The following is a 27845-nucleotide window of genomic DNA, read 5'->3' as shown; positions in this document are numbered from 1 at the left end:
CTGACATCCTAATAGTCATGTTTTTAGAAAAATCTGTGACTTTCGTGCTGGAGGGGGAGAGAAAGAATGCGAAAAGTTTAAAAAAAAGCTGATCTTTACCACCAGATATCACTAAGAACGCAACCTTCCATCTGTTCCCTTTTCAAGCAGACTGCCCCACGAGCCAGCACACACAAACATCTAAGTGGCTGGTTTTGTCCGCGTCCCGTAACTTTAGACGGAGCCAGATTTCATTCACCCACTGCCATCCATTGTGCACCATTTGCTTCAGGTTCTTGGCTTCACAATGCCCGGGCACATCCCTCAAAGAGAGAAAGCTTTCTCTCCTAATCTTCAACAGCTGTCCAGGAGGGAAGCAGCTGAGAAGCCAAAAGAGAACAACTTTCTGAAAGGGGGGGGGTGAAGAGAACAGAAACTTTCAGCTCGCCGCAGCGCAGGTAACAGCACGGCTTGAGTGGTATTGAGTGCTCGACGGAGAGAGAGATGAAAGAGCAAGAACAATACTCTCGAGGTAAACCCATCCCGATCTTTCTCCTTCAGGATGAATAGCAGAACAAGAGCCTTCGGGGGGTTGCTGCATTATAATTGGTTCCAATTACCACGATCAAAGGAGATACAGGAAACTATACTCTCAAATAGCCTGTGTTACTGCTTTCCAATTCCACCCCCTCCCCTCCTAACGTCCACTGCTGTTTTTTAAATTCAAATTAAGAACAGAGACAGAAGAGATAGACAATTAAACGATCTTCAGAGGTTTACAGAATATACCCTCAGTGATCACTTTATTTGGTACCTCCTGAGTGTACGTCCACGGTCTCCTGCCGACGTAGTCCATCGGCGAGGTTCAACGTGTGGTGTGTTCGGAGGTGATCCTCTGCACGCCACTGTTGTGTGATGCGTGGTTATTTGAGTTACTGTCAGCTTGAACCAGTCAGGCCATTCTCCTCTGACCTCTCGTTAACAAGGCGTCCTCACCACAGAACTGCCGTTCACTGGATAATTTTCTTGTCTTTTTCGCACCATTCTCCGCTGTGCGTGAACATCCCAGGAGATCAGCAGTTTCTGAGATACTCAAACCACCTCATCTGGTGCCGACAATCATCCTACGGTCAGAGGTCACTTTGATTATATTTCTTTCCCACTCTGTCTGGTTTGAACAGCAACTGAACCTCTTGACCATGTCAGCAAGCTTTTAAGCGTTGAGATGCTGCCACATGATTGGTTGATTAGATATTAATGGGCAGGTGCACAGGTGTACCTAACCAAGCGGCCGCTGAGCGTAAATAATAGCGGATGTGCGCTGACAGTAAGCACTCACAGCACTGACCACAATCGGGAACAAGTCCCCAATAGGACAATCGACACCCACGCACTTGGCCCCCCAACTCGCATGAGCCCTCACTTAAATTCCACCTGAACACAGGCAAAACTGAAGAGCTGATTACCAATTTCAGGAAGAGGAAGGGACCATGGAAGTGCACCATATTGGGAAATCGGTGATGGAGAGGGTCAACAGCTTTCAACTCTCTCTTTATTTAAGAGATACAGCACAGTAACAGATCCTTCCAACCCAATGAGCCCACGCCAATTAGACCCACGTGACCAAGTAACCTCCTAACCTGTACTTCTTTGGAATGTGGGAGGAAACCAGAGCACTCGGAGGAAACCCACGTAGTCAAGGAGAGAATATACAAACTCCTTGCAGGCAGTGGTGGGAATTGAACCCAAGTTGCTGGCACTGTAATAGTTAATAATAGTGTTAACACTAACAGCTACACTACCGTGCCAACCAAGTTTTATTACTCAGTTTTGCAATACAACAAATTTCATGATATATGCTGGTGATATTAACCCTAGTGGGCAGGTGGCCAAGTGGTTAAGGCATTCGACTAGCGACCTGAAGGTCGTGAGTTCGAGCCCCAGACAAGGCAGCGTGTTGTGTCCTTAAGCAAGGCACTTAACCACACATTGCTCTGCAACGACACTGGTGCCAAGCTGTATCGGCCCTAGTGCCCTTCCCTTGGACAACATCGAGGGGAGACTTGCAGCATGGGCAACTGCCGGTCTTCCATACAACCTTGCCCAGGCCTGTGCCCTGGAGAGTGAAGACTTTCCAGGCGCAGATCCATGGTCTTGCAAGACTAACGGATGCCTTATTAAACCCGATTCTGACGAATTTATGATTTTCTTGTAAATATTGTTTCTGATGCTCTATGCCTGTGATTCTGCTGCAAGTAAGTTTTTCCATGCATTTGTACACACACAGACTTGTGCAAAATGCATTCAAATTGACTTTAAAGCAGGGAGCAGTTGTCATGGTATTGGACGTGGTGTCTCCTGGTCTAGCAACAGGGGTGAGTGGGCACGCACCACCAAGCCTGGGCAGTGGAAGGCACCACCAGTGTTGGGATGTTCAAGCTTCCAGTTAGCAGGTGTCTCTGGTTAAGCAAGATCCCAGGAGGGATAATGGTGCCAGGTTCAGTCTCAGTGGGGTTGGGGGAAAAGGCATTTAAATGAAGACCTTATAAACTCACAAAGGGTACAGGTAGGCTGGATGGTCATCACTTTCCCAGGATGGGGGGAGTCTAAAATAGAGGGTGTACAGGATTAAGGTGAGAGGGAAAAAATGGTGATGGGTATATAGAACGAGCTGCCATGGGTAGGTTCAATCACTTTAAGACATTTGGAAGGTACTTTGATAGAAAAGGATAGGGGCAAAATGCAGGCAAATTGGACTGGCTCAGGTAGACAACTTCGTCAGTATGGACGTTGGGTGAAAGGGCCTATTCCTGTGCTGTGTGAGCTAGGCCCAGATGCTTTGAACTCCTTCTGGGTGGTTACCATGGGAACTGATGCCTCCCCTCCATTTCCGGTTCGGGTGGCAGCTTCGCACCCACCCACCAAGTCAGGACAGTCTGGCAACACTCTGAATGTAACACCAATAAGCCAACTGCCAACGGCACTGATGTTGTGGTCTGGTATGACGTTCGCCAACGTGTCAGGGCCCATCTCTCTGCCCCCACTGGTACTATCGACAGAAGGTGCCGCATTCAACGATTCTCACCGTCCAGGCCGCGCATCTTTTCACTGCTTTAATCAGGCACCGCGGTACGGCAGCAGCTAGCATGACGTTATTACAGCTTGGGGTGGAGTTCGTAGTTCGATCCCGGTGAACCCCGTAAGGAGTCTGTACAGCCTTCCCTTGCAATGTGTGGGTTTCCTCCGGGTGCTCCGGTTTCCTCCCACAGTCCAAAGATACACTGGTTAGTAGGTTAATTGGTCATTGTAAATTCTCCGCTGATCAGGTTAGAGTTGCGTTGGGACAGTTGGGCAGCCTGGCTCAAGGGGCCAGATGGGCCTATTTCTGTACTGCATCTCAAAATAAATAAATAATTAAACCAGGCTGGAGGTACAGCAGCCTGAAGTCTCACACAATCGGGTTCAAGAACAGCTACTTCCTGCCAACTGCTCAGTTCTTGAACCAAATGGCAAAGCCTTGATCACCGCGGTTTAGCAGCATGATAGTCACTTTGATAAAACTATATACTAAAATAAGCTTTTATTTCTGATTGCATTTATCTTACGGTTGGGGTGGGAGAGAAGTGAGAATGACCACAGTGGGTGGGGTCTATGTTGACTGCTTTGCTGAGGCAGTGGTCAGTGTAAACAGCGCCTATAGAGGGGAGGCTGGCTTTCGTGCTATGGAACTGGAAGAATTGGAAGATGGACAGTCGAGGGCCCCCCCCCCCAGGCCAGAGCACTGGGTCTGCAGATCTCTGTGGTGGTCGAAGGCCCAAAGTCTGCGCGTCCGAATCAAGAGCCTGCTGTAGGCTGAAGAACACAGACTAATTTTGGGGCCGGAGGACGGTGTGTGCATGCGGGAGAAACAGGCTTGTTTTTGTTGCTTGTGTTCTGCCGAGCAGCGTGGAGGCGCTGGAACGTGTGGCGACACTTGCGGGCTGCCCCCGGCACCTCCTTGGGCCCATTGGCTGTTCATGCAAACGACACATTTCGCTGCACGTTTCCGTGTACAAATGGCCCAACGTGTCACCCGCGCCAGCCTAGCTGCCATCAAGGACGTAGATACAGAAAAATGGAGAACGGCTGGCTGTATCAGGAAGAATCACTCCTCAGCCCCAACTCAGACTGAGTGTCCTACTCCCATCGAGGAGGAGGCTACATATCATCCACAACAGGACCACCAGACTCAAAAACAGCTACTTTCCCACAAGCCATCAGGCTGATCAACACCTTCGCCCATTCACCCTCCCGCCACAACATACACATCGCCTACAGTCACTTTATGTAACACACGCAAAATACTGGAGGAACTCGGGTCAGGCAGCATCTACAGAAATGAAAACAGTCAACTTTTCAGGCTGAGACCTTTCATCAGGACCCTGGTACGTGTTACACTGGATGTTCGACACAGCACTGAGGGCCGAAGGGCCTGTATTGTGCTGTAGATTTTCTATGTTTCTATTTCCAGCATCTGTACACTCCCTGGTGTCACATGCTCATATGGTACAATCAGTCCATGTATATCAGTTAATTGCACGTGTTTTATAGAATTGCTTTTCTGTACACATGAGTGTTTTTAAACTGTGTTCATGCTTGTGTGTTTTTATGCTGCACCGGATCTGGAGTAACAATCATTCTGTTCTCCTTTACACTCGTGTAGTGAAGAACGTCCAGTCTTGAATCTTTCCTGTTCCCCTTCCAGAATATCGAACCATGGCGTCCTCCTGCCAAGGCCATCCTCAGGGTGAAGGAGCAACACCTCATATTCCATCTGGATAGCCTCCAACCTGATGGTGTGACTACTGACGTCTGCTCCCGGTGAAACAATAATAACCCCCCCACCCCCCAGGCCTTTTACTTCTTCTCACCTGCCTACTACTTCCTCCTCCCCTTTCTATTGTCCACTCTCCTCTCATGTCCAACCCTTCCACTTTTTCCACCCACCTGGCTTCACCCGTCACCTTCCAGCTAGCCTCTCCCCCCACCCCCCAACTTTTAATTCAGGCATCTCGCCCCATTCCCTCTCAGTCCCGAAGGAGGGACTCAGCCCGAAATGTTGACTGTTTACTCTTTTCTAGAGATGCTGCCTAACCCGCTGAGCACATCCCCACCCCCCCCCCGGCATTACGTTTATCAATCTTGGATCTCGGTAACAAGTGCGATTAGGCGGGAGGAGAGAGTGCAGCGCGCTGCGCGTGCGCAGCCCTCCGGTAAAAAATGATATCGTATCCTTTACATAGGGGCCGTGGACAATTCTGATTTGATGGAGAGGGACGTGAAAGCACAGAGGAACATCTGGAAAAATTTCTGAAACACCCATTCGCTGCTGTCGTTACTGTGTGGTCGGGAATCTTTCCGAGGGTAGGCCTCAAAATCCCCGGCTTTGCCTGCTGTTGGGGACCGAGAAGGAGGTCGAATCGTTCGGACAGAGATGGCGCTCAGTACTCGGTGTCGGAGAGCTGATCAGAGCTCAAAGTTTTCGGACGACTCAGAGTTGGATTGTGGTCAGCATGGCAGGGAGAGTTTTTCTTCCTTCTCCCGTCTGCGTGAGATGTGGGACATTTGAGAAACTTTGAACTTTTACTGTGCTCATGGACTTCTTCATCAGGTTATGGTATTGTTGCACTGTTGTAACTATATGTTAAAATTATGTGGTTTTGTCAGTTTTTTTCAGTCTTGGTCTGTCCTGTGTTCTGTGATATCACACCGGAGGAAATATTGTATCATTTCTTAATGCATGCATTACTAAATGACAATAAAAGAGGACTGCATGTCTTCATAATCTAATCTAAAAGCCATACACCTTTTCTAATTACTGTAACATCGGGCATTTCCCAATCCTGTTTAGCAACCGGCAAAATAATCATTGTCAGCAGGAGCAGCCACGGATTATATATTCCGAGAGTGCTGACGGGCACGAGCTTCTTTGACACAGCAATCTAAAGAACCTCTCGGTGGTTACGGTCAGGCATACAGCAGTTGGGCTGAAGCTCCTGAGATGAGTCATGATCACTGTGCGTTGTGCAATTCACAGCACTGCTGTCAAAAAGAAAAACACTACTCAGGCCCATTGACCAACCTTGTCCAAAATACCTGTACAACCCGCCTGACTGCACAGTGGGCTTGGATAGCTGCCTGCAGTTCCACTGAGGCGGCTGCACAGAGTTTGAGAACCTGCTCTCGGCGTGACCGGTTCTTTCTAAGGCATTGGCCAGACTGCACTTGTGGAGTATTGAGAGCAGGTCTGGGCCCCTTACCTTAAAAAAAAAGAATGTGCTGACATTGGAGAGGGTCTGGAGGAGGCTCACGAAAATAATCCTGGGAATGAAAGGGTTAACGTATGAGGAATGCTCGATGGTCCTGGGCCTGTGCAGTTGAGAAGGATGAGGAGGGATCTCATTGAAATCTATTACTACTGAAAGGCCTAGACAGAGTGGACGTGGAGAGGAATTTTCCTGTAATGGGGCAAGTCTAGGACCAAAGGCACAGCCTCAGAATACAAGGCCGTTTCTCTGGAACAGACATGAGGAGGAATTTCTTCAGCTGGAGACGGCTGCGGAGGCCAAGCTAGCAGACATATTTAAGGCAGAGGTTGATAGATTCTTGCTTAGTTAGGGTGTCAAAGGTTACGGAGGGAAGTCAGGAGAATGGGGGTGAGGGGGATAATAAATCAGCCATGATGGAATGGTGGAGCAAGCTCAATGGGCCGAATGGCCTAATTCTGCTCTGACCTATGACCTTACAAGGAGCAGACGATGCTCTTTCACAGCACCTTGCTGGTACCCCACTCTCTGCGGGATTACAGGTTTGACAGGGACCAGCTCGGCATTTATTGCCCCTCGCTGAAAGCCCTTCAGAGGTGCAGGTGAGCTGCCTGCTGGCGATGGACTCCTTCAATGCGGTCAGGGAAGTCTCTCCAGGATTTGGACCCAGCAAGGGTGAAGCAACAGCAATGCATTACTGAGTCCGCGTGGTTTGCAACTCCAGAGAAAAACTGGAATAATGTTCCTCCCTCTAACTGGTGTGCAAAAATCTTGTGCCGTGCAATTTTATTTTGCCCAGCGACGACGACATGCGTGCACCGAATAATTCCTCCAATAAAAACAGTATAAACAAACCAGACAGATTATCACAAACTCCACGCCGTCAACACTGTGTCTGCATCAGAAACCGAAAAGGAAATGTGATTGTGTGCCATTGTGAAATATACTTAACGTGCCAACGAGTGAGAGGGTGGCACCTTTTGTGTGTGCAGTTTAAATTCCCGTGTGCGCTAGCAGCAAAAGATGTGTGCTGTGTGCACCTTCGAGGGAACACTGAACTAGAAGGGCAGCCCCATTTGCCTGAGCCCCTGATCTTCTTGGTTGCTGTCTGAAAGTCCCAAAGCAAGGGTTTGACTTGGAAACATTTCTTTTTTGACTCCCGTAGACCAGCATGCACGAAAAGGAGTTGACCGTGGATTGCAGGATAGCCCCTATTAACATCAATGGGGTTGTAGTTGAGAGGGTGAATAGTTTCAAGTTCCTTGGTATACACATCGCTGAGGATCACACCTGCACTGTACATACCGGCTATGTGGTGGAAAAGCACAACAGCGCCCCTTTCTCCTCAGATGGCTGAAGATGTTTGGTGCGAGTCCCCAGATCCTCAGGGCTTCCTACAGGGGCACCATCGAGAGCATCCTGTCACTGCCCGGCACAGGAACCTTACTACCCTCGATGGCAGGGCACAGCAGAGAGTGGCGCCGACAGCTGTAGATGTGAACTTTCCTCTATTCAGGACATTTACAGCAGCAGGTGCGTAAAAAAGGGCCTGGAGGATCATGAGAGAGTCCAGCCATCCCAACCACAAACTGTTTCAGCTGCTTCCATCCGCTAAATGGAACCACAGCATTAAGTCCAGGACCAACGGGCTCCGGGACAGCTTCTTCCACCAGGCCATCAGATTTATCAATACACATTGATCTGATTGTGTATTTGACTGTACATGCATGTATACAAAACAATTATGTATGCAACCAGTGTTCGGGCAATATCCTCCCATGTTCCCCTTCCTTATTCCTTGTACACTGCAACGGAGACACAACAAAAAGATTTTTACTCCCTTGGATGTAAGAAATAAACAAATAAATGCCACCCGACTCACTGGGCTCCCCCAGACGATGGTGCTTGACTCCAGATTCCAGCATCCGCAGTCCCTTGCGTCTCCCTAGATTTGGGAAGTGCCCGGTTTATTAAGTGCAATGAGTCTGGCCGGTGGATACTCTGCGACCACGGCAGAGGGGAGTGAATTTGAGGTGAATTTAGCAAAACATAATACCACACATTGCAGAGCCTTCAGCCGATGTTTCACCCACTCCACAAACAATCTAGCTCTTTTCTCATATACGCCTCCTAGCCCTCCATTTTTTCTTTCATCCACGTGCCCTCTATGAGTCTCGTTAGTGTCCCGAATGTACCTGCCTCTCTACTGCCACCCTCAGCAGTGTTTTCCTTGCATTTCCCACTCGCGGTGTAAGACACTTAACTCCGACATCCCCTCTACACCTCCCTTCTGCTCTGCTTAAAAGGTGTCAGCAATTGTCCTCTGGTATTAGCCACTGGCACCGTGGGGTTAAAAAGGTGCCGGCTTGTCCAGTCTGTCTATGCCCCTCAGCCTCCTCCTCCATGCGGACTCACCAGCTCGGTACAGGTAATCTTGGCTAGCAGCTCTGTCACAGATTCCCCCGAGGGGTCACTGCACGTGATGTCGAGGCCACGGATCGCTGCAGCGATGCTCCCGGTCGCGATCATTGACGGCGGGTACATGGCAAAATTAAAATCTGAAACAGGGCCACACAGAGGGTCACTGTACGTTTCACCTCACCGCCCCCCCCCCCAAGAACTGTAAAGATTTTCTTTTCAACAGTGATGACATGCACATCAAAAGGAGTTGTTTGTGTCGAACCCAGCTAGCGAAGGGGTGCAGAGGCAGCCCGCAACCCCCCCCCAACTCCTGGAGGTTCCCAACCTGGGATCCACGGAGCTCTTGCTTAATGGTATTGGTCCGTGGCGTAAAAAAGGTTGTGAACCCCACCAGTAACCCATACGTCGCTAGAATGTGGGAGGAAACCAGAGCACCCGGGGGGAACCCAGACAGTTAAGGGTAGAACATACGAACTCCTCACAGAGCAGCGGAGGGAATCAAACCCCAATCGAGGGTCGCAAGCGCTGTAACGCAGTTGCACCACTTTGGCGCCCCCAAGCCTGAAGTAACCCCAGGATAAACTAATCACACCCTCAGCAGCTGATGTCCACCAGCTTATCACAGAGAAGCTCACACTGTCTGGAAACTGCTCCTTTGTTTTCATGCATCCGAGTCTCCTGTCTGATGGTAGAACATCAAAGAGGATGCTGGATGGTTGGGTGGGATCCTCGATAATACTAAGGGCCCTATGTACGCGATGGTGGGGAGACCCCCATGATCCTCTCGGCTGTTCTCACAGTCCTTTGGAGGGACTCCTGGTCTGATGCTCGGCTGCTCCCGTACCAGATGGAGATACAACTTGTCAGGACACTCTCAATGGTGCTCCTATAAAATGCAGTTAAGATGGTGGGGCGGGGGGGGGGGGAGCCTCACTTTCCTCAATCTCCTTGGGAAGTGCAGACACTGCTGTGTCTTCTTGTTGTCATCAGATCTCTGAATGGACAATGCAGCCTTATTTAATTTAAAATTTTAATACATATTTCTCATTGTAACTTGTAGTTTTTAAAAAAAATATGTATTGCAATGTGCTGCTACTGTAGAACTATAAACTTCACACATCCCAGTGATATTAAACTGATTGTGATTATCACCACTCCACCCCTCACTTGGATCCACACATCACCCACCAGTTCTCACTCCACCCCTTCCATCCACCTCTTTACAATGGCTATCTCCCATCTTCCCCACCCGCCCCCAGTCCTGTGAACCATCGACTGCCCATTACCCGCACAGATGCTTGCCTGACCTGCTCTTCGTTCATTATGTACTGTGTCGCATGACGTGGGCGATCATGGCCTTTCCATGACCATGATTATTCTTGGCAAATTTGTCTGCAGAAGTTGTTTGCTGTTACCTTCTGGGGCAGTGTCTTTACAAGACGGGTGACCCCAGCCATTATCGATACTCTTCAGAGACTGTCTGCCTGGCGTCAGTGGTCGCATAACCAGGACTTGCGATATCCACCACCTGCCCCCATGGTTCCACGTGACCCTGATCAGGGGGGCTAAGCTGGTGCTACATCTTGCCCAAGGGTGACCTGCAGGCTAGCGGAGGGAAGGAGTGCCTTACACCTCCTTTGGTTGAGACATATTTACACATCATCCATCCTCTGACCTGCAGAGCTCCTCCACTGCCTGTGTGTGTTAACTGACAGGCACAAAATACTGGAGGAACTCAACATGTCAGGCAGCGTCCATGGAGGGAAGTAAACTATGGAGGCTTCGGGCCGAGACAAGCAGAATCCTTTGTGCTCACATTCTGACTGATTTTGTTGAAACAGTCCCAAAGAGTGCACGTGAATAACTCACCCGAATGATAGTTAATGATCAGTTAATGATAGTTAATGATAAGGTCCATGGCATAGGAAAGGTTGGGAACTCTTGAGCTAGCAAATCCTGGTTACCCATTGTACGTGCTGGGCAGTGGAGTGAATGGGTCCATGGTTGCATATTTTTTTTGTGACTGTAATCATCAGTCCCAACTTCAGGCGAGCTGTACCTTCCAGCAGGATGGAGATACATAGTCACAGTCATACTTTATTGATCCCGGGGGAAATTGGTTTTCGTTACAGTTGCACCATAAATAATTAAATAGTAATAAAACCATAAATAATTAAGTAGTAATATGTAAATTATGCCAGGAAATAAGTCCAGGACCAGCCTGTTGGCTCAGGGTGTCCGACCTCCAAGGGAGGAGTTGTAAAGTTTGATGGCCACAGGCAGGAATGACTTCCTATGACGCTCTGTGCTGCATCTCAGTGGAATGAGTCTCTGGCTGAATGTACTCCTGTGTCCACCCAGTACATTATGTAGTGGATGGGAGACATTGTCCAAGATGGCATGCAACTTGGACAGCATCCTCTTTTCAGACACCACCGTCAGAGAGTCCAGTTCCATCCCCACAACATCACTGGCCTTACGAATGAGTTTGTTGATTCTGTTGGTGTCTGCTACCCTCAGCCCCAGCACACAACAGCAAACACGATAGCACTGGCATCTCTAGCAGAGGAGGTGAAAGGCACTCCTTCCCTCTGCCAGCCTGCAGGTCACCCTTGGGCAAGGTGTAGCACCTGCTTTGCCCCCAGATAACGCTGATGATGACGATTTACCTTACAGCGATCAACAGTTGATTTATCTATTCAATAAACTTTTTAAAAGATGATGAAAAAACACAATTTCACAGAAATGCTGGCGTCCATCACTGAGAACCGTGACCACACAGGACATCCTCTCTTCTCATCACTACGATCGGGCAGGAGGTAAAAAAAAAAGTCTCAAAGTCCAGACCAAAAGGTTCAGGAACAGCTACTTCCTTCAACCATTCAGTTCTTGAACCCACCAGCACAAGCCTAAAACTACACTTTAGCAACACTACGACCACTGTGCACTAAAATTGTTTTTTCTTCTTCTAACTGATTTTCTTGCAAGGATTATGTATGATTTATGCTTATGTTGTCTTTCTTGTGAATTCTACTTATCCGTGCCCATAGTATTGCAGTAAGTAAGCGTTTTCTTTTGACCGCTTCTTGCGTACCATGGATTTGTCTCCGATTCTAGTTTGCTTTTGCACTTTTTTTTCTCCTTCGTTGCCTTAAAACAGCTTAAGCAGTAATTTATGTACAACTCTATACTGCGCATCGTCTCTATCTACCCGCCCGCGCGGTGGCACGGTAGCGCTGTAGTCAGCACGATGCTTTACTGTACCAGCGACCCCGGTTCAATTCCTGCCGCTGCCCCTAAGGGGTTTGTACGTTATAACCGCGAACGCCTGGGTTTCCTCCGGGTGGCTCCCACAGTCCAAAGACTTACCGGATGGTCCGTTAATTGGTCATTGTAAATTGTCCCGTGATTAGGCTGGGGTTAAGTTGGGGGTTTGCTGGGTGACGCAGCTCCAAGGGCCTATTCCGTGTTGTATCTCAATAAATAAACAAATAACACTGCAGCCAAGGTTTTCATCACCAGGTTACCTGCTCTCGGCACACTTGGTTATCATCGGGCTTGACTCTAAAAGAACTGGTCTCTTAATCTCTACATTCACACTTAGCTTCCTCCTTCCCTGCAAAGGCAGGCGGTCAACAACTCCATACCTGTGGCACACATGGCGATGAACGTTTGAGTGTGTTTCTTGATAAGTTCCAGGTGGTCCGCTAGAAACGACAGCTTCCCGAGGATGTGTTCAATGAAGTCATTTGGAGTTGTCACAGACAGGTCCCATTTCAGTTTCCCAAGGACAACTATCTCCCAGTCCTGAGGAAGACAAAACAAACAAACAAAAAAAAAATACTTGTTACTGGCCGCTATAACAAAGTCTCAAAGCTTCTTGTGAATAATCATATCAGCACACGATTTGGTCGTCTTCAACTAATGTCTTCCTGTAAATATAATTGTGAAAAAAGCACGGCAGCACCTCTACTTCCTCAGGAGTCTGCGGAGGTTTGGCACGATATTGAAAACCCTGGCAAACTTCTATAGGTGTGTGGTGGAAAGTGTGCTGACTGGCTGCCTGCGGGCCTGGTATGGAACACCAGTGCCGTTGAGTAGAAAATCCCAGTACATCACGGGTAAAGCCCTCCCAACCACTGAGCACATTTACATGAAATATTGGCATAGAAAATCAGCATCCATCAGAAATCCTCACCACCCAGGCCATGCTCCTTCTCACTGCTGCCATCAGGTAGAAGGTACAGGATCCTCAGAACTCGCACCACCAGGTACTAGCCCTCAACCATCAGGCTCTTGAACAAAAGGGGATAGCTACACTCATTTAAGGACTCCTATATTGTTATTTCATGCTCATTTTTTATTGCAATTTATTTATATCTGTATTTGCACACAGTTAGCAGCTCCTGATGTTTGTAGTTACTGTTCTATAGATTTGCTAAGTATGCCTGCAGAAAAAGAATCTCAGGGTTGTATGTGGTGACATGTACGTAGTCTGATAATAAAGTTTACCTTGAACTTTAATGTCTAATCTGCTATAACTGATACTATGCAATGCCCACCTACCACAGTGGGGCTCCTCAAATACTCCGGGTTTGATCCCAAGCTCGGGTGCTTCCTGCGTGGAGTCTGCACGTTCTGCCCACGTGCCGCCGTTTCCTCCCACACCCTGTTGCTGCCACCTTAATTCCCCGTCCCTCTCCCATCCTCTCTGTGGTCTTCATGGCAAACTCGAGGAAGAGCCTCTCACCCGCCATCTGGGCATGCCATTGCTTTCTGGGTTTAACACTGAAGTCTAAGCTTCAGCTAACAGGAGAGTTCTGTCTGTACCAGTCATCCAGCAGTGATAGTGGTTCAGTCTTGTTTGCTGTTTTATTCACCCCTCCCTCTACACGGCACTATTTTTTTCCCCTCTCTAGGAGTGGAGCAGATGCTCAGCCTGAGTGGCCAGGCACATCTCCCTGCTCTGCATTTCACAACTCCTGCATTCTGTTGTCCATGTTCTCACTCTAACCTTGCTTACAGCTTTTTCCTGATGCTACCCTTTCAAGAGACATCAAACCCACCCCCCTGCCACCATCTCCAACCTTCCCTTCAGTTTTTGAACCCCTTCCTAGTTGTAACCACAAGACATAGGAGCAAAATTAGTCCATCTAGCCTATTGAGTCCACTCCACCATTCGATCACGGCCGATTTATTTTTCAACCCACTCCGAGCCTTTGTCTTGAAATACAGGAGCTAAATTAGGCCATTCAGCCCATTGAGACTGCTCCACCATGGCTAATTTTTTTTCTCCACTTTGACCTGAAATATTGACTAAGGTTTCTATTTTTCATCCCACAGATGCTGCCCAACCTGCTGAGTATTTCCAGCATTTAATTTTTATTTTAGATTTGCAGCACCTATACAGGGGTTCCCAACCAGGGATCAATGGACCCCTCGTTTAATGGTATTGGTCCATGGCATAAAAAAAATTGGGAACCCCTGATCTAGTGTTTTTTTTTAATTTTCATCGACACACTCCTACACCCTTGCCCCCAACCTGATGTGATGACAAAGAGTACTCCATTAATAGTTCTGACCCCCCAGCTACCTGCTTTGCAAACCAGCCTCAATTCTGCCAACCCTTCCAGCAAGGAATTCCCAATGTAACACGTCTGCCATTGACAAAGCCTTCCAAGCCTGGTTAAACCGACGAAATAAGGCACTGTTTCACATTTCCAAATGCGTGTTGTTGTTCATTCAAAAGTTTCAGCAGCTACCTTTTGGATTTCCATAATATGATTAATGTTAGTAATTTCACCGCCCCCCCCGCGGGAAGTTGTGTGTAATGCACAAGAGGGAACATTCCACCCAGATGCATCATGGCTTGGTATGGAAACCTGTCTGCCCAAGACTAGGAGAAACTGCAGAGGGTTGTGCTGAACTGTGCCTATGGCACAGAGACCAGCCGCCCCTCCAGTGGCCAACCAGAGACGCTGGAAATTAACGCCACACACGCAAAATGCTGGAGGAGCTCAGCAGGCCAAGCAGCAGCGATGGAAAAAGAGTGAACGGTTTCAGGCAGAGACCCTTCATCAGGACTGACTCCCCCTCCATCAACTCTGCCTTTAGTTCTTGCCGCATCAGTAAAGAAGCAGGACCACTCCCAAATCAGGCAGAAGATACAAAAGCCTGAAAGCACCTACCACGAGGCTCAAGGACAACCTCTAACCCCGTCAGAATCAGAATTAATAGCACCAGCGCATGTCGTGAAATTTATTGACTTTCCAGCAGTGCAATACATTAGAAAAAAACTTAATTACAGTAAAGATATATACTAGTTAAATCAAATACTTAGTGCAAACACAGAAATAAAAAGTAGGGAGATAGTGTTCATGGGTTCAATGTCCATTCAGAAATCGGATTGTAGAGGGACGAAGTTGCTTCTGAATCGTTGAGTGTGTGCCTTCGGGCTTTTGTACCTCCTTTCTGATGGTAGCAATGAGAAGAGGGCATGTCCTGAGTGATGGGGTCCTTAGTGATGGATGTCACCTTTTTGAGGCATTGCTCCTTGGAGATGTCCTGGGTACTACGGAGGCTTCTGCCCAAGATGAGCATCGGCTTTAGAAGAGACTCTTCGTGTGATAAAATGGACTCCTCGCCTCTGCCCTGCCCCTCATTGTCTACCTGCACTCCACTTTGTAAATTCTGCATTCTGTTACTGTTTTACCTTGTACCACCCCAATGCACTGGCGTAACGAATTGATCTGTGGGGACACTATCCAAGACAAGCTTGAACCTCAGTACGTGAGACACCAATAAACCAATTCAACGAAATGATCTATGTGCATTGATCTCAGCTGGCTCCATCATGGGCACTAGCCACCCCAGCAGCGAGGACATCTTCAATGAGCAATGCCTCAAAAAGGCGGCATCCATTATTAAGGCCCTCTACCACCACCACCACCCAGGATAGGCCCTCTTCTTATTACTACCATCAGAGAGGAGGTACAGGAGCCCGAAGATGCCCATTCAAAGTTTAAGGAACTGCTTCTTCCCTTCCGCCATCAGATTTCCAAACAGACCCTGAACCTATGAACGCTAACCTATTTTTAAATCATTTTTGAGATACACCGCAGAACAGGCCCTTGCGTTGTGTTGCCCAGCAACCGCTCAATTTTAACCCTGGCCTAATCACAGGACAACTTACAATGAGCAATTAACCTACCAACCGGCACGTCTTTGGACTGCGGGAGGAAACCCATGCGGTCACGGGGAGAACGTACAAACTCCTTACAGGCAGTGACGGGAACTGAACGCAGGTTGCCTGTTCGTGCTAACCACTAGGTTACCCTGCCACGCTGCTTGTTTATTTTATATTTTTCTTATTGTAACTTTTTGATGCATTGCACTGTACTGCTGCCACAAAACAAATTTCACGACATGTCACTGATGATAAACATGACTCTGATGGTGCACAAGACAAGTTCTTGCACTGTACCTGGGTACCTGCGGCAACAATAAACCGATTTACCATCACTGCCGGTACTACCTGTAGGAGGCGCTGATGAGCTGCCCCTTTACAGGGTTCCTTTGGAACAAAGGAAAGATAACCAGGACAGTTCAGACTCAATCACCTTACTGTCACAAAGATGGTTTAAAAAAATTCTATATGTTTAATCTACTGAATATACATTCCCTTTGGCCACAGGGAATCAAACTTACAATCCTGATCATTAGTCCAGGCTGGGGAACTAAGCATTAGGCTAACCACCACGCTACCATACGACCCTGACGCCGTGCTCACTTTTGGCCGACGTGTCATGGACTCCTTTGTATCACAGCACCGACATGCGGCGGGCTTTGCCGTCCAACTATGCTGGGGCACAGGAGCACTGGGAACCCATCCCATCAAGAAAGGAGCTCAGTTAGTCCCAGGACACGGTGGGAGGGAAGGGTGCCAGTGTTCACGGTGGGAGGGAAGGGTGCCAGTGTTTCCCCTCACTGAGGGGCAAGGGGGGGGCTAAAGACCACTCACATCTCAAGGACAACACGCGTCGTGACATGGGATGAGTGTACTGAACGAGGGGCAAGTGTGGAACTAGGAAGAATTGGGGGAAGGTGGTGGAGACGGGATGAAAGGTTGTAATGAACACAATGCACCATCCCTGCTCTATGACGGAGAGGGCAGAATGTAATGACAAATCATTTTTCGCCAAGGTTAAATTTACATTCAGCGCGAATCTGAACGTGACGCTAGGCTCAGAAGCATCTGGTGATGTGCAACAACAGGAACAGTCGTACCGAGTCTCATTTAGACTGAGCGTGGGAAAATCATGCCATACACTGGCCCGCAAAACCAACTTTTAAAATGACTAAAGATACCAGGAATGGGTTGCAGATATATGAAAGGATAAAGGCTATACAGATTGCCTTTTACACATTTCAAGAGCCACAGATATACAGCTCAAAGCCACTGACATCCAAGCTATTCTGCCAGCCCGTACGACCCTATCCACCAACTGAAGAGTTGCAAAGTTCAACTGTCAGGGGTCCTGGTGAGGCATTTCTGCACACTGAGGGATTCCCTTATATTTCTCCTTTGCAAGACTCCCGGGAGCTTTACTGAGCAAAATCAAACTGACACATTAGCGTGGCAAGCTCTGAGGACGACTGTTGCGATAACAGTCGCCGTAACGCCTTACAGCACCAGCGGTAAGGTCGGGCTCGACTCTAACCTTTGTCTGTAAGGAGGTTTGCCTGTTCTCCTATAGTCTGGATGCTCTGCTTCCAACACGGGTTAGGGTTAGTGAGTTGTGGGCATTGTTAGTGTGGTGACGCGTGCGGGCTGCCCCCAGCACATCCTCGGACTGTGTTGGCCGTTGACGCAGAACAATACATTTTATGCTTTGACGCACACGTGACAAATAAAGCTAATATCTTTAAATATTATGTACTCTTCAAACACGGATGTCCTCCAAGAGGACTGCAACCTCGTCGTTGGGTTTGGAGGCTTGCGTGCCTCAAAGACCCGCAGAGCTACGTTGGCTGGAGTCAGGCCTTTATGCTTTGGCTCTTGGTGGGGTTACCCATGCCGGGCAGGTCGAAGGGTAGAGGCCAGAGTGGTCCACCAGGTTCGTGGGTTCATCTCAGGGCTAACAACCCTGACTGGTAAGACAGAATGGTTACGGAAACAGCAATAAGGAATCCTTCTACACCTGAGTGTGACCGTCTCTGCCCAGGACTTGCCTGACCGACGGTAGTGAAAACCGAGAGGAAGCTACCGACACGAGGAAGGAGGCCCTGAGCACCACCAGAGATAGAACACCTTCACTGCCGCCCTAAACGCCAGCCGTGTAACGCGCAGTAAGTAAACACTGACTAAATGCTAAGATTCCCCACGGTTTGTTAGGATAGGGTTTGTCGATATACTCGTCCCCTTATCAATCAACTCTCACCTCGTCCACAACTGCTTCTCATCTACTGCTCCCGCCCATCGTGGTCTGTTAGCACGACCCGCCCATTCTTGTGACTCTCACTGGTGGCAGCATCGTAATCTGCGCCCTGCTGACCACGTCTTCCCCAAACTTCCTCTCGGCCGCTCTTACCTCGCATTAACTTGCTCGACCAGTGCGAGATGAACCACTGAGGGACAGCCTTTTCCGCCGAGTAAGGAAGCCCAAAACTAGGGAGCAGAAGTTTAGGACGAGAGGAGGAAGACTTGAAAAGGGACCCGAGGGGCAAATTCTTCCATGTACGAGTTGAGTTACCACAGCAAGAGGACACAGATACTTATTTCTCGATAGTGGTCGAGTCAAGTATAATAGCATCCTTGGACAGGTACGTGCCGGGGAGGGGCTTGGAGATACAAGATATAATAAACCAATTTTGTGCAATTTACAGTGCAGAGTCTCACTATTTGCAAGCTATTAACAGTATTTCCCAATTTTAGTTCTAATATGCACTATTACACATTAGGCAGACAAAGGAGAGGTACAGTAGTGCAGTGATTAGCGTAACGTGTTACAGTACCAGCGACCCAGGTTCAATTCCCGCCACTGCCTGCAAGGAGCTTGCACCTTCTCCCCGTGACAGTGGGTTTCCTCTGGGTGCTCCGGTTTCCTCCCACACCTGGGTTAGGGTTAGTAGTTGGCGTACCCTTTGCGCTGTGAACACGGTGACACTCGCAGGCTGCCCTCAGCACAATTCCCGAACTGCGCTGGCCGCTGATGCAAATGAAGCATTTAGACCCTAAGACGCAGGAGCAGAATTAGGCCATTTGGCCCATCGAGTCTGCTCCGCCATTTCATCATGGCTGATCCACTTCCCTCTCAGCCCCAGTCTCCTGCCTTCTCCCCGAATTCCTTCATGCCCCGACCAATCAAGAATCTATCAACCTCTGAATTAAGCATACACAGTGACTTGGCCTCCACCAGCCATCTGAAGCAATGAATTCCACAGATTCACCACCCTCTGGCTAAAGAAATTCCTCCTCGTCGCTGTTCTAAAGGGACGTCCTTCTGTTCTGAGTCCGTTCCCACTGGTGCTACTCACCAAAAATAGGAAACATCCTCTCCACATATACTCTTATCTCAACCTTTTCACTGCCCACCATTAGCTCCCCTTAATATCTTGAAAACTTCAATTTAAAGATCATTGACCTTAAAATCGCAAGAAATCCCTAATCTCTCCTACACAGCTCCTCAAGAGAACAATGACTCCACACGTGGCTCACTTCAAGGTGAAGCACTTCAGCTGAGGGATGAACGGTACCTGCAACATCAGGGAGACTATCACACAGAACGTTGGAGGAACTCAGCATCTCCGGAGGGGAGAAAGCCATTTACGTTTCGGACCTTTCATCGGCATCTCTCGTGTTCCAGAGAACCCCAGGTGCTTCCCCTAAGTCAGGGGTTCCCCATCGACCCCTTTCTTATGTTTATTGGTCCATGGCATAAAAAAAGTTGAGAGCCCCTGCTCCAAGTAACTGAAACGCTCCTGCATAGCTGGAATTTTCTTTTATATAATATTTTATTAAACTGCCGCACAGCTTTCAGGCCGCGTAAATTTTCCTGCTCAGAGTGATGGTTGGTCCGCGCAGCTGTGAAAAAAAAGAGGTTGTGTTGCTCTCAACTGTGTCATGGGATGTTTTAAACTTTGAGATCACGACTGGATCCACAAAGACGTGAAACTTTACAGTGCAGTCCCTCATCATACTTCACAAGTGTTGGACAAAGGATGAGACTCACGTGATCCAGGATCTGGAGCAGTTAAATTCAGGGCCTCAACTTGTACCCTACCAATTCCAAGACAACCCCAAACCACTCAGAATATTTAAAAAGTATTTCATCATAAATATTCAACTTCTCAATATGGTTTAGATGAAAGCCATGATCACAGTGAATGGTGGTGCTGGCTCGAAGGGCCAAATGGCCTACTCCTGCACCTATTGTCTAAAAATGCTGTTTGCGCTGTAAGCACAGTGACAGTTGCAGGCAGGCCTCAGCACAAAATTCTCAAACTGTGCTCATGGGATGGTTTTCGCTTTTCACATCATTCTCTGAAAGCTCTAGAGAGCTGCATGAGAAAATCCCAGGAGATCAGCAGTTTGGGAGATACTCAAACCAGCCCACCTGGCACCAGCAATCGTAGTCCCACTTAGATCACATTTCTTCCCCGTTCTGATGTTTGGTCTGAACAACTGAACCTCTTGACCATGCCTGCATGCTTTCATGCATTGAGCTGCTGCCACATCAGATACTTGCATTAACAAGGTGTACCTAATAAAGTGGACACTGAGTGTCCGTGTGGAGTTTGCACGTTCTTCCTCTGACTGCTTTTGTCAGGATCATAACGGACCCTCAGCATCTGGGACATGCCCACCTCTCAATATTACCATCAGGGAGGGGGTACAGGAGCCTGTGAATGTTTAAGGAACAACTTCTTCCCCTCTGCTATCAAATTTCTGAACAGTTCATGACCACTACCTTGTACTACAAATAAGCTCTTCTTGGGCTTCCAGCTGGGTACAGGTATCGATTGTAACTCGGCTAGAAGCTTGAAAAAAGTTTATTCATCATGTACTCTGGGACTAGTTACTAGTTATTGTACTTTATAGTCATTTTTCTATTTTTGCACAGTCAGTTTTCACGTCACGTCAGTGAAAATAAACCTGATTCTGCATTCTCTTACACTAGTGAAAGCAACCAAAAATCTACCCCTCCAAGCTCCCTTTTAATCTTCTATATTTGAATTAGTTCACCCTCATTCTTCTAAATACCACAGAACACTCTACAGCCTCTCCTGGGAATGCCACAAGTCATTATGTTAATTTATGAGGGGAATGGATAGGGGTAAACACAAGCAGGCTTTCCCCACTCAGGTCGGGTGAGACTCGAACTAGAGGTCATGGGTTAAGGGTGAAAGGTGAAATGTTTAAGGGGAACATGAAGGCGAAATTTCTCACTCAGAGGATACTGCTGGTGTGGAATAAGCAGGAATGGTGGATGCAGGTTTGATTTTTCAACATTTAAGGGAGCTTTGCCCAAGTACTTGGACGGGAGTGGTATGGAGGACGATGGTACCAGATGCAGGTCATTGGGACCAGGAAGAACAAGTTTGGCAAGGACCAGATGGGTTGAAGGGCCTATTTCTGAGCGGTAGTACTCCATGACTCTACAAGTCTATGTAATTTATGGCTGATTTTGTGTAGGACATCTCCAGAAATCCTGCAGAAGTCAGTATTACCGGAGCAGACATGTTTTTTAGTAATTACTTACCTGCGATGCAGAACCCTACACTTTTTTGTTTTTACTCCCCAACATTTCGAGAAAACGTGTTATCAATGGAACAACTGCAGAGATTTAGAGTTTTATCCAAAGTTGGAAACACGCAGGACTAATCAGGATCCAGGGAATGCTGCATCACAACTGCACACTTACCGCTGCACAGCATCGAACACACGCCGTGCCATCAGCATGCTCAGTCAGACTTGAACCTGTGTCCGCGTGGACTCAGTGACCATCACAGGTCCACTCCATTAGCTGCTCCAAGACTCGGACGGTCAGGAATCAGGACTACAAAGATCGGGGGACTTGCAAGAAGGTATTACGCGTGGAACAGATGAGGAGGAAGTGCGCTTGAAGTGTTATGAATTGTTGGAATTCTGTGGAGCCCAGGGCAGGCTTATTTTTATGGGAATTGTGGATTAAGGGAATCTTGGAGAGGGATTAAGATCAGATGTTGAGCAGACCCAAGAGACAAACCCTGTGAAACAGCTTCACACATTTGTGCTCCAAGTGACCACACCCATCGACTCAATACCTGGCTTCAAGTGTCAACGTATCACACATTATATTTCTCCCCCACTCCACCTCGTCTCTTTTTCCAATCCCCCCTCCGCTCTCACTACTTTTCTTTTCCGCAACTCCCTCCTTCCCTTTCTCCCCCAGTCCACTCGCCTCTCCTGTCAGATTCCCTTTTCTCCAGCCCTTTACCTTTTCCAGCTCTCACCTCCCAGTTTCTTACTTCATTCTCCTGCCCCACCCTCACCAGGTCTCACCTATCACCTGCCAGCTTGTACTCCTTTTCCTCCCATCTCCTTCTCCCCTTCCTGCCCAGCCTCGGCCTAAAACGTTGACTCTTTATTCCAGGCGTTTTTGGCCCTTTGAGCCACTCAGCAATGTAACCCTGGCCTAATCAAGGGACAATTTACAACATCAAATTAACCTACCAACCAGTAGGTCTTTGGACTGTGGGAGGAAACCAGAGTACCTGGAGGATATCCAAGCAGCCATGGGGAAAACGTACAAACTCCTTGCGGGCAGTGGCGGGAACTGAACTCGGGTCGCCTGTACTGTAGCCTGTTGTGCCACTTTGTGTGTGTTGCTCTGGAGTTCTAGCACCTTCGGTTGTATCGGAGTTTTAAAACTGCTCCAAAGGAAACCAGAAGTATCTTGCAGGGACTGCAGATTCTGGAATCTGGAGCAGCAAATGACATGCTGGAGGAACTCAGCAGGTCGGGCAGCATCTGTGGTAGAAGAGGAAACTGCTGACCATTCAGGTCGAAACTCAAACATCGGAAGCATCGCATCCCCCTCTCCCCGAGCCATCCACGCACTTCTCTCAAACACTGCCATCAAATTTCACACCCACCAACTTGCCAGCGTTTCGTCAGCTATGAGGCAGGGCTTCGACCAGAAGTGTCAGCAAACCCTTCCCTCCCCACAGATGCTGCACGACCTGCTGGGTTCCACCGGCAGATTGGTTGTTGCTCCACAAACTGCTTGTACTGTGTCAGAACCGCAACTCAGACAAGTAGTAGAGAGGTCTTCTCTGGAGTAAAGGCTGAGGGGAGACCCAAGAGAAGATCACGAAATTATGCCAAGCACAGAGTTAGAATGTTTCTTCCCCGGAGCAGAAATGGTGAATAGAGGGGTTAAGTTTAAATGTGAGCGCAGGGAAGTTTAAGAGATATGTGGGTCAAGGTTTTTTTTTGGATTAGAGTGTGATGAGAATTTGGGACACACTGCTGGTGGTCCTCAAAACAGATAAACAGGAAATGCTGGAAATCAAGAGCAATACACACAAAATGCCAGAGGAACTCAGGCAGTATCAATGGAGGGGAGTTAACAGTCAGCATTTCAGGCTGACCCTGATGTTACTGTTGAAGGGTCTTGGCCCAAAACATCAGTCAGGGGATCCCAACCTAGGGTCCATGGACCCCTTACTTAATGGTATTTAAAAAAAAAGAGGTTGGGGACCCCCGCCAAAGATGCTGCCTGACCTGTTGAACTCGTGTGCTGATCTAAAAGACCCTTGAACACTGCTTAACACTCACAAAATGCTGGAGGAATTCAGCAGGTCAGGCTGCATCTATGGTGGGGCTTCCCAACCTTTGACCTGCTGAGTTTGTCCAGCATTTTGTGAGCATTTCAACGGGCTTTTAGATCGGCACAAGAATATGGAAGGGAATGGACCATGTGCAGACAGAAGGGATTTAGTTTCATGTGGCATCACGTTTGGTAAAGACCTGGTGGGCTGAAGGGGAGCTGTCCTTGCCCCCCACAAAAAAAAACAAGCATTTTAAAAAGATGGAAAGCAGCAAGAACATTCTGCTCTGAAGGACACTTGACAATGAAACGATCTGCATAGGGCTTCTGACCCAGAAACCACCAATAGTACGCTGGACGCTGATCCAGACAGTAAATAATAAGTAGCTGGAACAGCTCAAAAGGTCAGGCAGCATCTGCAGAGGCAGAAGCTCCTAACGCTTTGGGTCCCCATCTATCCCAGGGCCAAGAGTGTGAAGGAGGAGGAGCCAATATAACAAGTTGGGGGGGGGAGGAGGCAGGGTTAGTCAGGAACTGGCAAACGATTGGTGGATCCAGGTCAGGAGGGGCCTGATTGGCAGGTGGAGTCAGCTGGGAGGGAGGAAGTGGGTGGAGATAGTGACCGAGGCTGGGAGGTGGTAGGTGGAGGTGATGCTTTGGCTGCAGATTGAGGGAGCTGATTGGACAGGCAGGTGGTGCGAAGAATCAGACCATTTGGGAGAGATGGTGGGCAGATGTGAACAGGAAGGGGAGACAGAGAATTGAGCGTGTGGGTGATGGGCACGTGGACTCAGGTGGGGGGGGAGGAACTGACTAATGGGGGGGAGGGAGGTCAGGAGATGGGTGGTTTGGGGGAAAAAAGGAGGCATTCAATAGGGTCTTGGTAGATCACTTTGAGGGGAACTAATTGCCTTAAGTTCATTTCAATTTGAGGTGATTACTGAGTACAATTTGGCTTTTAGCAATTAAAATTTATACAGTCCACTGGATCCAAAGAACATTTTTTTTTAGTTTAATGTGTTTGGGGATTACATTAATGAACATCTTTGCGTGGCAGCAGAGTCTGCTTGTTCACAATGGTCACCTTGAGTTCCCACTTGCAGATCATTTTAGCACCCCACCCTCCCTCACTCCCACACCGACTTGCCTGCCCTTGGCCAGTCTGAGGCCAGATATAGACCAGACGAATGGTTCCCCATCTTCCACCTGGGTAATCCACAGCCCAGCATTCAAAGTTGGAGACTACCCAAATGGAGTACAAGGGGCAATTCCTCTGGCCTCACCCTGGCAGAGGGGCAGACAGGTTGGCGCCGGAAAGACTGAGGGGGTGGGGGGAGGTTGCTGAAATGGTTTGCAAGCAGGAGCTCAGAATGGCCACTGTGGGCAATCAAACCCTATGCAACCATGCAGAGTTGCTTGGTTAACTTTTAAGAATGCAATCCCCAGACAGATTAAACAAACAAACAAAAAAAAATCCCATTCTAATATATTCTCTGAATCCTCTAAAAAAAAGTCAAATCATACTCAGAGTGATTGCCTCAAATTGGAATATACCAAGTAATTTTTACCATTCCTTACACTAAAATATGCATGACCAGATAAACCTCGAACTAAATACTTAATCTGAAACAAGAGTTTGGTCATATCGTGTACTAAAATAATTGCATTATAAAAGGTGAATATTTGGTTCAATATTCAATGGACACTGAATGGATTAGCTTTCACTGTTAAGGAATAAGGATAAAATAAAGTATTAATTGCAAAGTCTGAAGCGCAGTGCGCAGAGAGCACTTATCGGCACTCCGGGAGCTTTGCAATCGCGCACTAGATGGCACCAAACGCCAAGTCACGGGCGTGAAATTGCACGGTTGTGATCGATAACTGCAATCATCCCAGCTCTAATTACTCAACCTATATTAAATCTCCTTTTCTTTCCTCTCGGAGGACTTTCCACCTCTGACATCCGAGTTAAACACTCGCAGTTCCTGTGCATCTGAACGCGGAAAAAAAAGTTTGAGAGAGCAAAACGTTTAGAAAAGAAATCTCTTTGACCCGGTCTAGCCCCCAAACACGGCAATGCAATAGAATTTCGTCTCTTGAAAGTGCAAAGAAAAAAAAATACGTCAAAAGGCTGAAATATTGGTGAATTTACCAGGAGGTCTTCAGGGGTGACTGAATTGTCTGTGTAAATACAGAGTTTCTCAGCTGTCAGCGGGATCGTCTCTTTCAGTTTTGACGCTAAAAACATGCAGACTGCCCCTAGCAGCTGGAGGTGACATTTTCGAGTGGGAACCGAAGACAGAAATCTATCCAGATAATTCACGGCCAACAGAAAGACTTCCTCTTCGCATTTCTGCTCTTCGCAAACCTAAAATATGCAAAGACGACGATAAAAGTGGGGTCATCACTTAAAACGACCTTCTCACGATGTTATATGCACACAGTTAACTTTTGCAAATGTAACTCACCCCAACAATTTGTAAAACCGGTCAAAAAAAAACATCACTTCCCCCCCCGACCTTCTGTACATGCAACAATCTGCATTAAATTCACATTTTTTGCACGATTTAACATTCATGCACAGTAGTCTCCTTCGACTCCGGGCGATTGCGTATTTTTAAAAATATTAAAATTAAATTAAATAAAAAAATAACGCGTGGCTGCCAGCAGTTACCTTTTGTTCGAAATAAAGTTTCAAAAAATCGTGAAAATTACATAATTGCACGGACAGCGATCATTTTCACATGTAAATAAACAAGAAATCTTGAAGTTTGGTTGGGGTCAGAAAGTGACAATTAATGACTTTCCTAAACGGAGAAAATTTAAGGTATAATGTCAGAATTTTGGGTGGTCTGACTAACTCGCTCTCTGCACCAACCATGAAGAGCCCAGGGGTTAAGATACGGCAGACACAATCCAAAGGACAGTTTCAGAGACAGAAAACGTCCAACAAACTTTTAATATACATTAATAACACATTAATCGCAAGCTTTTCGTAATAATAAAGCGAAGCGACGCTTCATAGACGCAATCGAGAAAAGCAAAAAAGTTTTTGAAGTCGAGTCAACATGGCGACAGCATGTTGTTTATCAGCCATCATAAGTTCCTATAAATTTTGGAAAAAATACTTTAAAAATTCAGCATAATTTCGCATTCGATCCTGAGAAATTGTTTGCACTTGCAAACGCTTCCTAAACATGCACGCAGTCGTTACTGAAAAGCGGAGCCATTCCCAACATGCATTCAGAAGCAAATTTTTAAAAATAACTTTGAAAAAAATAAAATTAAATGCATGACACCGATATGCACCCCCTTGCAACCCTCCGCAAGTACTTTTGCAACGCTCTTACAATAATTACACGTTAATATTGATGCATATAGGACACTGATGCAGCATAACATTCCTCTTTACCTCCAGCATCCAATATGATACCATTTTTCTCATATATGGTTTGATTTCTTTCTGGACACATTCGAAATAAGAAATCCTGGGGATGTATCTGTCCTCGGTGAGCAGGAGGTTTTGGAGGACGCGATGGTCGTTGAGGAGGGTATGGTCGGGGAAGGCTCGCTGGATTTTGGGGGTAGTCTCCATGCAGAGCAGCTCCATGTCTGTGAGAGCTGGGTATATGTATGTATGTGCGTTTGAGTTCACTGGGAGCTCCCTCTGCACGCAGACCGCCGGCAAGGCTGTCCTCCTCGCTTGATTGACAGGAGCCCGGGGAAAGGGAGGGGAGGGGAGGGGAGGGGAGGGGAGGGGTGGGCGGCGCAACGCCCTCGCGCAGCCGTCACCCAGCAACCCTGACGTCCACCAAACCCCCCCTCCCTCCCCCCCACCCCCCAACCTCCTCGCTCCCTCCTCCCGGCCAACCGCGGGACGCTGCAATTGGATACACGGCGCTCCGGGAGCCGCCAGCCAATCGGCGTGCGCCTGACGTCACCGCCAGGCCGCGCTCCGGCCGCGACTGGCGAGCACGTGCCGCGCTGGGCTGCCGCACGAATGGGGATCGGTGCAAAGTGTTAACGCGCGCACCTTGGCATCTGTCTGCGGTCCCGCCCCTGGCTGCCCGCTAATATTCCTCCTGTTTTCTTCTTTATGTTTGCACATATACCATTGAGTCAGCAACTGCACCGGCTGCAACATTCCTCTTCCTTGCAACTACCTATTTGAGTCAGGAATTTCCCCGTTAACTTTACCCTTACTATTTGCAAATCCATTATTGAGTCAACATTTACTTCAAATACATGCGCACACTTCTCAAACTAAGTTCCCCACTCACTTACATAAAGACAAGGTTTCATTGGCAAAACGTTAATTATTTCTTGT

General features: G+C 47.9%; 1 protein-coding gene across 1 annotated transcript in view; it reads right to left on the bottom strand.

Moving 5' to 3' along the window:
* Positions 1-27201, bottom strand: part of LOC134355403 (G1/S-specific cyclin-D2-like) — a 46663-nt gene extending 19462 nt beyond the window's left edge. The window contains exons 1-4 of the mRNA XM_063065227.1: positions 26931-27201; positions 25671-25886; positions 12353-12512; positions 8700-8842 (exon numbers count right to left, since the gene is read on the bottom strand). Coding sequence (XP_062921297.1) covers positions 8700-8842; positions 12353-12512; positions 25671-25886; positions 26931-27128 — 717 coding nt within the window. The 5' untranslated portion in view covers positions 27129-27201. The remainder of the gene's footprint in view (positions 1-8699; positions 8843-12352; positions 12513-25670; positions 25887-26930) is intronic.
* Between the last annotated feature and the right edge of the window lie 644 nt (positions 27202-27845).

The sequence above is a fragment of the Mobula hypostoma genome, chromosome 13 (genome assembly GCF_963921235.1).
Source record: "Mobula hypostoma chromosome 13, sMobHyp1.1, whole genome shotgun sequence".
NCBI lineage: Eukaryota > Metazoa > Chordata > Chondrichthyes > Myliobatiformes > Myliobatidae > Mobula > Mobula hypostoma.
This window is presented reverse-complemented; position numbering and strand designations above follow the sequence as displayed.